Source organism: Passer domesticus, chromosome 9, assembly GCF_036417665.1.
Source record: "Passer domesticus isolate bPasDom1 chromosome 9, bPasDom1.hap1, whole genome shotgun sequence".
Taxonomy (NCBI): domain Eukaryota; kingdom Metazoa; phylum Chordata; class Aves; order Passeriformes; family Passeridae; genus Passer; species Passer domesticus.
In genome coordinates, this window is record NC_087482.1 from 27,428,607 (window position 1) to 27,443,073 (window position 14,467).

Consider the following 14,467-nt stretch of genomic DNA (forward strand, 5'->3'; position numbering starts at 1 on the left):
TCGATTTGGTCTTTGCAAGAAGGAAGAACTGTTTTAGATTTGCTGAACAATTCATAGTAACTTGAGCTTCCCCTTTTCCAACACCTTCCTGCTTTATTTAGTAGCATTTGCAGTATCCAATCCAAATTGCTGGGACAGGGACTTGTCATTAAAAAAATATGTAGAAATGTCTGCCTACTATTCTTGGGTAGGCAGCCTGCTCTGTGGTTTGATCCTCCAGCACTATTCCTTTGCTTGATGTGCTTTGCTTTTGGTTTATTGACCTTTTGATCAAAGAACTTTAAGCCTTGGACTTGCAGCTCTGCTTTTGGAGGGGAGATTTAGATACAGAGCTTTTGTACTTCTGTTTTTCTACATGGTGTGTGACCCTTTTAAACTGGATTTCCTTGAAGTCAGCTGAATGCTGCCCGGGTGCCCAGGGCAGTTAAGTGTGTGTCACACAGCCTCCAGAGGGGCTGTGGTATTTACAGGGATCCAATCCTACTTTTTTGGCCATAATCTCTACTGACAGACGATAAGCACCAGTGTTTGGTGACTCATGGATCCACTTAAACCACAATTTCCCACAGAATTATAAACCCGAGGCTCTTAATAACTCTTTTTAAACTACAAAAACAAATGTTCAGCTGGTATTTTTTGTGGTGGCTCTCTAAGTGCTCTGTTCCTGTGTCACAGAGCAAAATGAGAACCAGCTGTAGAACAATATTCTACTGACATCATGTATATGTATGTGCACATGAAGAATTCTTCAGACGTTTGGTAAATCTTCTCCTTTCCACGCTGCTTTGTAATAATGAGTCCGTATTTCATTGTGGTGTGTGATTTAAGTGGATGAAAGAATCCGGAGAAAAAAATGATTGCTAGGCTTTTAGCATTTGGATGAACCCAGAGTTTCTGAGTAGAAACTTAAAAATAAATAAAAAGGTAGGAGGAACAGGCTGTCATTTTAACTTATTTTTGCTGTCCCTTAGGCCAACTGCTTCTTCTGCAGAGAAGAAACATTTATGTTTCAGAATGATAAATTTACCATGGTTAACTCTTCCAAAATTATTCCTGACGCTGAACAGCATTTAAATTTCAAGTCAAAGGGAAAAAAAAAAAGTGGGGTTCTCTTCTACAAAATGTTGTGGTCCGATTTCTAACACGGGGGATGAGCCCAGTACTGCATCTGGTACCTGGCCACGTATTGGAGCCATCAGGTGCCGAGCCTTATCCCTAAACTCTGCCCTTGAGAGTGTAAGAGTGGGAAAAATCATCTCTGTTTATTTGGGAAGGGGAAGGATGGGAAGCACAACACAAGAAATCTGCCTGTCAAAGCACTGACAGGAGAGAAAAGAGAGGAAAGGAGAGAAAAGAGAGGAAAGGAGAGAAAAGAGAGGAAAGCCCTGCGGAGTGGCATGGGAAGGTCTGTGGGGAGAAGAGGGCTGGGACTGGAGCAGGGCCAGAGCAAGGCTGGGGAATGGCACTGAGGAGGACCCAAGGGCTGGGGGACATCCTGGGACTGGGAACAGCTCTGGCATGAGGGACAGGACCAAGGGACAGGAAGGCTGGAGCAGTCTGGGAAAACAGCAGGGCTGGAGCACGGCCCGGCGCAGACAGGAGGAGAGAGGGACGCTGGTGGTGCTGTCAGAAAAGTAGGATGGGAGCCCTCAGAGAGGGGAAAGCCAGGGAAAGTCAGGTCTGGAGCAGCAGTGCGAGACAAACCAGCAGAACTGGAATGAACCCTCCTGGGAAGGCTGGGGGATAAAAGCTGTGGCATCTGTTTAAGCCTGTAGGGAGCGGTGGGGAAGGCCCAGCACACCTGAGTTACACAGGGAGCTGAAATCACAGTCCTGTGTCACCAAAACCACTGAATATTCCAGAAACCTCTGCATCCTCCTGAGCTTTTTGGGCATCCTGCCTTCTTACCGTACAACTTACATTTCCAACACGCTGATTTCACAATGCTCAGCGAATTCTGGGTTCAGAAGGACTGGGGGTCCACACTGAGGGTGGATCTGACCCATGGGAACTGTGCTTCCACCAGGTCTGGCTTTCCTGAGCCCCTCACGTGTGAGGGAGCAGGGATTTCTGAGCAGTTTTGGGAAGGCCAGACCTTGGATGTTCTTTCCCAAGTGGCCCTTCAGTGCCAGGCCAGGGCAGAGCAGCAGATCCTGTGCCAGCAAGGTCTGGGTGAGAACTCAAGAGTGTGTGGCCTTCCAACATCAACCTAAGGAGAGAAATTCTTCCCCTTCTCCCACCCTGGACCAAAGTTTCTATTTCCTCATGGCTGTTCTAAATTGTTTTATTCTTAACATCAGCCCTGTCTTTTAAATGATAAAACATTTTATGGATTTGCTTTAACCTAACTCCAGTTTCTCTCAGTATTTATGGTTTGCTTGCAATTCTTTACTGATAAAGAACTTGAATGTACCTTACAAATGATTTACAAGGATTCACTGATCCCTCCAATGTTCATGAGCTCCTTGAGAAATATCCCTGTGTTTGGATGTGGGTGTGGACATGTAACTGTGTATTTTTATCCATGTTCTGTCCATTATTTTATCCACGTTCTGTTACATTTTCCCTGCCTCAGGATTGTAAGTGTAAGGGAACAAAGGCATGAGATGACCTAACTTGTCACAAAAATGAGATATGAAACAAGTGTTTGTCAGATTACACTGCCTGATAATTGAAGGAGTAAAAATCTGCATAAACACAGGTACCAGAGCTCAACTGCTGCACGACAACTGGTTTGCTGCTCCAGCAGAATGTCATTGTGAAGCTGAAACATCCTCTGAGCCTCTCCTTTAGCCATGGTCTTTAAACAAACACCTGGGCTCCAACATGAGAAGAGGTTTGCATGATCTCTGTGAGAGGCACTACAAGATTGGATTGTTCCTTTGATGGGTTATGTTGAAAGGAGAGGACTTTCTTCCATTAAAGTGTGACAGTTGGTTTGCTTGTGTGAATGAATGCCATCCAACTTATCATCAGAGGGGAGAAGAAAAATTTGAAGAAAATTTGTCCTTAAATTGATGAAAAGGTACGAAGAAATCTGAATTAACAAGTCCTCTGTGTAACCAAACCCTCTTTCAACTGTTCCTTTCTTTAAATGAAAATACTGAACACAAGTTAGCAGCAAAACCCCTCTGGCAGGCTCAGCTGCCAGTGTCTCATCCTCCTCCTCCCAGCCACAATCAACTGATAAAAAACATTTGGATAAATCCAGAAAGTCTAAAATACTCTTTCCAGAGGGTGTCACAAGGGAGGCACCATCTCAGAGACTCATCCAACACCCTTTAATCTCACTGGTGCTTATCAGTTTTGAAACAAAAGCAGGAAAGAACATAAGGATTTGGCTCACATGTATGCCTTGTAGTTACTGCCTATTTTTTGGATCCTGATGTCATATTTGGAGTCTATGAAGGGCTCAGTGGTGGCGTAGGTCTGCGTGAGTGCTACCACGCTGGCTATGTCCTGAAAATCGTAGTGGTTGTCTACCTTGATCTGGAGCCATCAAGCCACAAGAACACAGCACAGACAAAAGAAGAAAAGAGTAATTAGGAATAAAATGTAGAATTCGGTTGCAAACGGCATTTGTGAGAAGCATGGTTCTGACAAATTTAAAAAAGGAGATATTTAATTTGATTTCTACGTTCTATAACATTCCTGCTTTAAAATATCTATTTTTCTAGGCAAAATATTACCTGCTCATTTGGAGAAAGCAATTTGCAGGCACTGAAATTTTATTTTGGGGTTTTTAAATTTTTGTTTGTTTGTTTTTTGTTTGTTTGTTTTTGGGGGTTTTGTTTGGTTTTTTGTTGTTGTTTTTTTTTGGGTTTGTTTTATTTTTTTTTATGTTAGTCAATTATAGATCTGCAGTCCTTAAAATTTTGTTTTTTTAGGTGTGATTAGGTGTGATATACAATTCCAATGGATTTAGATTCTTGATCATTCTGTAAATTGCTCAGGTAACTGAATATATGTGGAGCCCACCAGGAATTTTCACATCATGCCATCGGCTTTTCCCATGAGGGAGGAGCTGAAGGGTCCTGATATCCTGGGGAGGGCAGGAGCACAGGGAGCACAGAGCTGGCTCTGAGCAGCAGATTTCATTCTTATTTTTCCATTATTCTCATTTTCCCATTATTCTCATTTTCATTATTCTCATTTTCATTATTCTCATTTTCCCTCTGCTCTGAAGGAGCTGGGCTTTCCAGGGGTGGGATTTCCCAGGTGTGGAACGCTCTGCTGGGGTGCTGAGTGACACTAACCCATCAGCTTTTACACCTTGGAGGAACAGGGGCATGGACAAGTGGGGAATGCTGATCTAGAGGAGAGGAGAAGGAGATTTTGGAGGGCAGAGGGAGGACAGGGACGTCACCTCTGGACAGGGAGGACAATCCCTGTGGGGGCTCAGAGCTGAACAAGCAGGAGTGAAAGGGGCTGGGTCTCGAGAGAAGCCTTGGGCACTGGAGAACAGGGAAGTGGGGCTCTGATCCAAAGGGCATTTCAGAGTGGTGAGCAGCAGGCAGGGTCAGGATTTCCCATGGTGGCCAACATGAGGAGTTTGCAGCTCTTTGCAAGCCCAGCACCCTGCTTGCTTCTCCTTCTCCTGGGACTGGAAAACCTGAGGGCCATGGCTGGGAGGTGGGACAATAAATGGAATTTGGTGGAGATAAAAGCCTGAAGTCTAAGTATTTGCCCCCAGCTCTCAGATGGAGAAAGACACAGAGTAATTTGCCATCTGAGAGCCACAAACCAGACACGAGGCCTGGTTTCAACATGATTTTCTGAAGACTGACTGGCCTGTGTGGGTTTAAGTGGGACCTCTGGAAATGCTGCTGCCAGCAGTGTCCTCACGGAGGGGGAACCTTCCTTTGCTTTCTGGTTGAATTTAATCTTGGAGGGTTTTAAATATTGCACAGCTAAAAGGAAAAATAATTTCTAGACATTTGATACGAGGAACATGTCTGTGCATTATTTCCCCTTTTCTCTAAATGAGAGGTGAATATCCAAATTACAGCATAAACATTCTAACACTTCACATATGCCATCCACAGAAAGTGCAGTTTAATTAGTGGTTCACTCTGCCCTCAATTAAATTGGCTGCTGGACTTCCAATTATTTACTAAATATGAAACAAAGCAAAACAGTCATAGGCAAAAAATAACATACAGTACAAATTGTAATCAAATCTGTTTTCTATCTGAAAATAGTGCAAATATTATGTTCATGGAGCTTTGGAGATTCACGATGATAAATGTAACTATTCTCTGATTAATTGTCTTAAAATCTCACCACTTCTAGCACTGAAATGTTTTCAGTGAGTGAAGTTACACTGCAAGGATTAGGAGTTGGCACTGATAGCAGTGAAAATGGGATTTAAATGCTCTCCCACTGGCCCAGCACTGTGAGATAAGTGACACCAAAACATCTGTACTCACCACTGAAATGCAATTACTTTGGAGAAAGAAAGCAGCAGTTATACAGAGGTATGAAACAACCACAGACAACACATCAAGACAGGAAATCAATGTTCAGTACCAAGCTGAAACCAACAAAGAACCAAGGCAAAACCTTCCCACACTCCCAGCTCCAAAATTTGGATTGTGCAACAGACCTTGACTCTTGAAGAGTTTCAGTGCAGACAATACATTAATAAACAAGGTTTTGCTTGCAGAAAGCATCTCAGCACAGTTCAAAGCACATCCCACACAAGGCAACTCTCAAACTGCAAAGGCCAAGTTGTAAAAATACTTTGGGCATGTTTAATTTTCCTAAAGAGAGATGCTTTCTGAGCAGGGACAGGCAGAGATTTGCAAGGGGGGATCCGAGACAGGTCTGAGCAGATCAAAGGTAAAACCTCAGGGGAGGAAGGAGCATGCACAGGTAAGGGACAAACCCCAGGGTCCCAACATGCAACAAGTAGCATCTGCACCTTTCCCATGCCTGAGTGAGCATGTCCAATCTTCACAACAACAGGAAAGGTTGGCATTGTGAGCTGGGGGAAACAAAACAGGAACATTAGAGAAGAGAGCGACCACCAGCTCCGTGATTAAACAGCACAGTCTAGGGAAATTAATGAAGCATGATTGTAATGGGCCAAAGCTCTTCTGGCCATGTGGAGCCTCCAACTGTTCATCCTCTGTGTTCTGGTGACTTGCTGGGTGTATTTTCTGGGCACAGTGTTATTCCCAATACAGACAATAGGTGTTCTTAACTTTTCTTAATATTAACATTTTTTGTATGTCTTTTTACTTCACTTTTTGAACTGAATTTCTGCTGTTTCCTATTTCAAGCTTAGCTTCTGTGTTTTCTGACTCACAAAATCACACTCTCCAAGGCTATAATCAGCAATGATGCCAAATTCACCACCTTTTCCCCTTCATTTCCACTATTTATAAATGTAAATACATTTTATGGCCACTTATCAAACCAGTGATGTCTAATTCACAAAAACTTGCTTTAAAGGCAGGTCCTAGATTGTGCTACAGAGCATCCAAGTTTTTTAGAGAAGGCTCCAGCTTCTGCCCAGAATGCAGGGAATAATTTGGAGCAATCCAACCACTGAGTAGGAAATCAAATATACAGAAGCATATGAAAACACTTTATCCACTGATATGGGTATGCTTCTGACCCTCAAAAAGTGCTGTGAATGACCACTTGTACTTCCATCATTCACTTGAAGAAGTTTGAGATCTCCCAGTCATGGCCATTGTTGGCACTTCTTTTTTTTCACTTAAAACTTGCACCTATTGAACCTCTATGACTCAAGCACAAACCTCATTTCACAGAAGAGGTTTATAACTAGAAATAAAAAGCTGAAACACCTTCAACATGTAATTAAGCTGGGCAGCAGCAGGACAGTGTTACAGGCGCCAAACCCTCCCTTTAGTGCCACATTCCAGCACAGTAAATACAGTCAGAAGCAAAGCTGATGCTCTGGAACATCAACTAAGAATTGTTGGAGGTTTTGTGAGACACTGACTGGTTTCAGAATGACCAGAAGCACTCGCATTACACAGTAGAGGTCACTCCTACAGGAATTTAGGAATGAAGTTCTTGCTAAACTGCAGCAACCAAAGTTCCTGCTTAGTCAACATCCAGTCACTGCTGTATCACTTTCAGATTTTAAACCAGGCTCTTTTTCCAGTTCTTGAGAGTAGGAGGGGAACAAATCATTGCCAGACTGGAGATTCATCAGGGCAGCAGCCCATTTCAGTGTCTGAGCTGCAAACCACTGCAGTGGGGTTTGTCATGGAAAGGCTGCAGACCTCTGAGCACAGCAGTGCAGATGGCACTCCTGTAATTAGCAGGGCCACGGATCTTCCTGTGATCCCAAAGCTGTGGAATCCTCTGTGGCCCACAGCAACCAGCACAACTCACAATAAAAGAAAAAATAAAAAGGAAAAAGAAAAAAGAAAGAAAGAAAAAGGAAAAGAAAAAAAAGTGCTTTCTCCCTCAGAAAAGTGCAGTAACATCATTTTCTCTGGACCCTGATCCTGAGATTCCACGTGCTCCACCACATCCCAGCACAGACTGAGGGAACAGCCTCTGGATGCTGCAGCTCAAACTTCAGCGGGGAAAAAACCAAACAGGCAAAATTCAGTAATCCCAGCACTTCTCTTGTTTGTAGCTGTCCCTGGGACAGGTCCACAAGGTTCTGCAGTTGTTATTTTGGGTTTGGAGCAGCTTTTCCTTTACTCCTGCTCTGATTTTATCTATTCCAGTTTTCCCTCTGCCATGGTGCAGCACCTCTGTGCCACCAACCCATGGCCAGGGGGTTGTTCTCCCAATAAAACCTGAAATGGCCCATGGAAATGACAGAAAACCAGACCTGAATCCTTCCATCCCACTCCCAATATGCTCTTTTCCAGGCACTGCCCAGACTATTCCTGCATTTGGTGAACATTATATATGATACAAGTGTGATAGTGAGGTGAAAATTTACCAGATCCATGGATTTCCCTTTAATTTGCATTATAATTACTGATAATTATAATTTATATTGGAATTACTGCTATAAAAGCTGTTTGTTTTGAAAAGTATCACTGAGGGGAAAAGGCCATTTTGCAAAATATTGTGGATTTTTGGAAAGCCTTCTTAAAATCAGGGAAGTAAAAATTCTACAAATTCTAAACATTCTAAAAATTCTGCATACTAAAAATTCAGAAATTTATTTCTGGCAATTAAAAACTGAAGGGAAAACCCCAAAGAGTGACCAGAGACACTGAGAAATCTGCCAAGTTCATAAATGTGAGAGATGGAAGGGTCTGCACTGCATGAGCCCTTCCACACACATATAATATACAAAAAATACAGCAGAATAAAAAACGGGATTACCAGGAGTTATAACTTAAATAACAAGGCAATAAACCACTATTATTAATTAGACAGAAACCAGAATATTTGGCAAAGGTGGAATAAAATTTTCAAAATGTATAGTCATGTATGAATGTGATTGGACTGGTAATAAATATTGGTAGCAACTGGAAAAACTCCTGGCTCCTTGTGGGAGCACATATGCAAACAGCTGAGGAGCACACTGACATTGGCCAATCCAATGCCATTAATCAAAATAACAACAGTGAATATTCAAATTTTAGCCAGGGAGGATAAATGCCACTTCTAGATGAGCGTGAAAATCTAAAAAGCCAGTTCATTTTGTTATTCCCTTACTGATGTCACAACAGCAAGGATAATTATTATTAATTATGGTTTCTTAGCGTTTCATCTGCATCAACTTTTAAATTTTAAGAATTTTTTGTACTAAGAACTTAAAAGGCAAATACTTCATTGTATCAATCTTCAGGATCTGGCCACTTAAAGATTTCATAATTGTGCTTAGCTTGTTTTTACTGTAAAAAGGAATGTTTTAATTTGATAAAATTCCACAATATCTCCAATATCACCCTGGCTAATTTGTGGTGCAGGTAATTCAGTGACCCAGTAGGTGGCTACAGAATTAACCAGCACAGTCCCCATATGGATTGGTGTTTGCATTTTTCCACAGGGAATGGAAATCCATACCCTTCCCTACTGCAGAAATTTTCTGGAGTTTCTAAGTCTGGTTAATAGAGTGTTACCCTGTGATTAAAAGTCTTTAAATTAAAAATAAAACATTCAAATTTCAGATTCATACACTATAGTGCTCAATGGTTTCTAAGTTCTACTGCAATTTAAATATTTTTGAACAATTTCAATACAAGCTGGTTTTTTTTTCCCCAAGAGATATAATTTAAATTTTTCTAAATGTACTTTGAATTCTTTTAACTGAGACATAGTGTGAAATATAATCAAAGACTTCTATAAAAATAGACCCAGGCAAAGATTATCTGCAAAAAAAAAAAAAAGCCAAAAAACCCCTCTGCTGGCAACAATACAGACAACAGAGTTTTCTGAAGGTGGTATTCACCCTGCTTTCATGTCCTCGGGGTTGAGCTGACTAGAAAAGCCACAACAGGAAAAAAAAAAAAAAAGAGGGGGCGGAGAAGCAGTGACAAAAAACCCCCAGATGTTGCATAAACATGACTTACCTCAAGTTCAGTGTTTAAATATTTATCTTTCCAATAATCCCCAAGCAAAGTTCATTTAACCACTCTAGTTCCATGTAATTTATTTGTGGAATATGCATCAGCCTAAATCTAATTTTGCTCTGCTTACTTTGGAGAAAGGAAATTAAAAGTGAAATAATGAAGGTGGCCTTTTATTCATTTTCCTTTTTTTTTCTTTCCCAGAAACAGGCAGGAAGAGCCCTAAATCAATAAACAAGCAGCAGATGTACTTTCTCTGGTCTGTTTGGTTTGCAGAAAACACAATTTCCAGATCAAGTGGGGGCTCAGCCAGGCAGGAGCTCCGTCACCAGCAGGGCCAGCCCAGCCCTGGCCTCTCAGCAGAAAACCCCACACCCCACCAGCTGCTGCCCTCAACAAACACAGGCACAATTTTGGGGATGTGGAGCCACATTTTCCTCTTGGCAGCTAAAAGTAGGTGTAAAACTCTCTCTGCAAGGAATAAGGTTTAACACCCCCAAACAAAGGGGGAGGCTGAGGTGATTTGTGTTATCTTTTTAGCTAGGGCAGTGAAGAAACTGAAAGTTCAAGGGGGTAAAAAGAGTAGAGCTTAAATTTTTTAGTGGGAGAGGAAAATATGCCTGATCTGTGAGTCCTGGACCCAAAACTGAAGGTTGAAGTGGTTTGAGAGCTAAATGCAACACAGGTCCCAGGGCCACCTGAGTTCCCAGGGCCACCAGTGGGAATTGGTGCAGAACTGGAAGTTCTGAGCTCCCTTTGAGCTGCCACCACCACCTGAAGAGGCTGGAGCTGCACAAAACAGCTCCATGTGCCCCCTGCAACCAGCCAAGGCTGGAGAGGATCCTGGGTTATGGAGTGACTCTACCAGACCACCAGGAGTTCCCCTAAAACCCCTTTGTCCCCACAACTGGTGTGCCTGTTAAAAAATCCCAGTGATCTAAATGAACACAGAGTGATCTGATGGCAGAAAGTCTGCTGTTTTCAAACCTGCACAGCATGAAAACAGAAATTGTCATTAGGAAGGAAAACACAAAGTGTAATTGCAGTGAATCAATGAGATCAGCTCCCACAGATCCCTGGAAGAAACTCTGAAGACAAAAACTCTGCAGAAACAAATTCTATTTTGATTGTGGCGTGTCAGCGTTTAATTCATCCTTCCACCAACTGTTTGGAAAACTGCTGCCTCGAAAGTCAAGAAACACTTTGCCACCTTATAAAACAATTACCCAAATTGCTGTGCCTATAAACTGTAAGGATTTTTTGCTGTAGTATTTCTGAGGTGACAGCTCTAAATACCCTCCTGTTTGAAGCAGGCTGTAGCTCATACAGAGGCACTGGAATTTCAAATCCATAAAATCTCACCTATTTCGTGAAATGCTATTCTGAATTTTCAACAAGATTGTACAGATGAGGTACAGGATGTGTAGTGTGACTTCAGGTAGAATGAAAGTAGATTTTAGACGTAATTGCAATGCCAAAGGAGAACCAGAGAGGAAAGAACAGAGTCAAAGCATTGAGTAAGCAACAGATAAATTCTGGGTTGTTGGAATCCGAAATGCAAAGAACCCTCAGAACTCTGGGCCTGTAAGCCAAAGCTTAGAATTAAACACAGGATTTGATCTGAGATCTTGGAAAAGGCTTCCAAAGTGCTCTAGGCAAGAATGTGGATTTATAGTTTAAAGCAGAGACACGTTAAGCTAAGTAAAAGCAAGTTTAGAGTTTTAGAGTTTAAAATATAGAAAAATAAGAGTAATTACAGAAGTAAACAAGGAGTTTAGAATGCAGTAGTGTAGGTTTGTGTGTCATAACATGATTGGCTAAGAAAGCTTACACTGTAACATGAGTCCATAAAATGAAATATTTAAAGATTAGGTCAAAAACATAAATATCCTTGTTAGCAGTATTTTATTAGTCAAGAACTCCCTAAAAAGTCTTGTCACTAAGGGTCTTGTGACCTTCTGAACCGTGCTGCAACGATGTGAGCCAAACTCACCCTACCTACCTGTGTAGAAGACAAGAAAAATAAACCACATCATCAAAACCAATTCAGAGGTGCCATCTTGAATTCCTTCCAAAATTCCCCACAAGTGAATTATCACAATGGGTGTGGGAAATCCTGCCCGTTACCATTCTCAAATAAGGTTAATTTGCCCCAGTGAAGAGAAAATCAGATTGATATGGATAAAAAATTGTACTCTGTGCACTGGCAGAAGCTAAAGCATGGAGCAGAAGACTCTGAGTAGACTCAAACTGTCTGACAGCTGGAAGGGACAATGAGGTGGCTGTGGCATGTCCCATCATGATGAAAAATCCTTCAAAGAGCTGTCTGGACAATCCCTGTGCAGCGAGTTCAGTGCTCCCTGACCCAGCTCCCAGGCTGAGCGTGAGCTCCCAGCCACCAGAGCTGCACCAGGGATGGACAGACTGACTGTCTGTGCTGGAAACGTGGCCTGGGCTGGGCAGGCAGCAGGGGCAGGAGCAAATCCAGCACAGCCAGGCACAGGGCATCCTGCAGCCCTGGGTTAACCCAGAATCCTGGGTTTTCCTGAAATCTTGGGCTATCCCCAGACCTGGGTTATCCTGCAGCCCAGGGTTATCCCAGAATCCTGGGTTTTCCTGAATATTTGGGTTATCCCCAGCCCTGGGCTATCCTGCAATCCTGGGTTTTCCTGAAATTCTGGGTTCTCCTCTGCCCTGGGTTTTCCTCAGCCCTGGGTTTTCCTCAGCCCTGGGTTATCCCAGAATCCTGGGTTTTCCTGAAATCCTGGGTTATCCCCAGCCCTGGTTTATCCTCAACCCTGGGTGGTTCTCAGCCCTGGGTTATCCTGAAATCCTGGGTTACCCCCAGCCCTGGGTTATCCTGAGCTCTGGGTTATCCCCAGCTCTGGGTTATCCTGAGCTCTGGGTTATCCCCAGCCCTGGTTTATCCCCAGCCCTGAGTTTTCCTCAGCCCTGGGTTATCCTGAAATCCTGAGTTTTTCTCAGTTCTGGTTTCTCCCCAGCCCCAGGTGTTCCCCAGCCCTGGGTTATCCCAAAATCCTCAGTTCTGATTTATTCCCAACCCTGGTTTATCCCCAGCCCTGGGTGTTCCTGCAGCCAGAGGCTGAGTTGAGAGGAGGGGATGGGGAGGTGGGAAGGGCAGGAAGCCCCAGAGCAGATCTGCCCTGGCACAGCTGCCCTGGCACAGCTGCCCTCCCCACCGAGCTCTCAGCTGATGGCCCTCGTTCATTCCCCCATCACCTTCACCTCCAAAATATCCCAAACTCTGGGGTCCAGGGGAATCACCCAAGAGCAGGAGCCCAGTGGATTTAGTGCCGGACTCTGGGAGCTGTTAGAAGACAATCAATGATGGCAATTCCAATTATCAGTGCCCACACTGCTGTTAGTGGGCACTGATAATTAGAAAAGATAACAAAAATAATGTGCACGTTCAGTTGAAAGTATTTAATTCTCTTCTATATTGAGAAGATAGTGGACAACTAATTTGTAACTTGTCGTAAAATAATTTTAAAATTTTGTTCTGAACATAATATTCTGCTATTGATTATGTAATTAATTAGATTGTACTAGGTAAAAAGTCTTTAGGACACCCAGAACATGGCTGGACATGTTGTTCTGGAGAATCCTGGACAAAATGTGCCTTAGGGAGCAGTAGAGAGGAGTGTTTGCCCAACATATTTCTTAATTATTTGAATTTTGTGAATTCAATTTGATATGGAATTTTATCAACTTGGTTTATTTAGATCATCTGCAACAGCAGCCCTGTGATAGAAACCAGTCAATGACTCCCAATTAATTCCTTCATCACCTCCCAGTCCGAGGTTTGGGATTTGGCAGTCCCAGGGGGCTGAGCCCAGGCCCTGGCACCCCTGCCCAGGGCTTTTCCCGCCTCCCTGCAGCTGGAACTCCCCATGCAATGTTCCAGCCCTTCTCATCCCTCACCTCACAGGAAAGAAGTCCATTTCTTCTAGGTAAGAACAGAGATGTTAACAGGTCTAAATTATTTTCAGGTGTTAGTCCTGGGCTGGGATCCAACCTTATGATTTGAAGCCAAAACTTTAGACTGGAAAAGTGAAAAATCCAAGTGTGGCTGCGTGAAATCAGGACATTTTGTACAGGATTCCTGGCTCAGTGTTTGGTGTGGATCTAAAGGCTAAAAACTAGACCCAGTTCTAATAATTCTGAATATTTGTGGGTTTTTTCCTAACAGACAGAGTGTGTCTTGAGGGGGTTGGGAATTAAAAAGAAAAATAATCAGAGCACTAATATTTGTATAACTGTGCAGAAATGAAATAAATCTGCTGTTGTAAAACATGTACACTTCTCTCTAAAGGTAACAAGCTGCTTTGGGCACACCTAAACCTCAGCCTCAACAAAATACATTTTCATGAGCCTGGATTGGAATGGTTCAGGTCATGGTAATGAATTTTCAATTCCTAGGCTGGATTTGGGTTGTGACAAAACACAGAATTGTTTAAGCAGCCCTGTCCTGCATGCCAATCCAGAGATGTTCCTTATTACTCTCTAATCAAACCTCGGGTTGCTTCCTCATGGAACATTTTTCTTTGTAAAAAGAGGGTGCCCACAGGTTACACACATCCAGATTGCCACAGCAACCAAAGCTCTGAAGGTGAAAAGGATTTCTGAATTCTGCGTTTATTCCGCTGAATTCCACTTCCAACATCAGCCAGGAAACACAGGCACAGATCTGCTCTGAGCAGGATTTGCATTAATAAGGAATGCAGGGAAAGAGCCCTGCCTCCAAAACACACCACTGGGATGTTTTTCCTTGCTATTCTAAATTAAATTTGCGATGAAATAATTTCGTTTAAGACGCCTTTTATTGCGGCTTTGATGTGTAATTGGTTCCTCCCTGTAACCAGGGATTGTTGGAGGCTCACAAGCAGAGCATTGAGAGGTTTCCTTCCCATGAATGAAGTTCTGTCCAG

The 14,467-nt window shown here is 42.9% G+C and overlaps 1 protein-coding gene across 1 annotated transcript in view; it reads right to left on the minus strand.

The window, feature by feature from the left end:
* The window catches only part of SYN2 (synapsin II), a 167,362-nt gene that overhangs the window by 34,536 nt on the left and 118,359 nt on the right, over positions 1 to 14,467 (minus strand). Inside the window, exons 6-7 of the mRNA XM_064432211.1 lie at positions 5,924 to 5,986; positions 3,347 to 3,489 (exon numbers count right to left, since the gene is read on the minus strand). Of these exons, the coding sequence (XP_064288281.1) occupies positions 3,347 to 3,489; positions 5,924 to 5,986 (206 nt within the window). The remainder of the gene's footprint in view (positions 1 to 3,346; positions 3,490 to 5,923; positions 5,987 to 14,467) is intronic.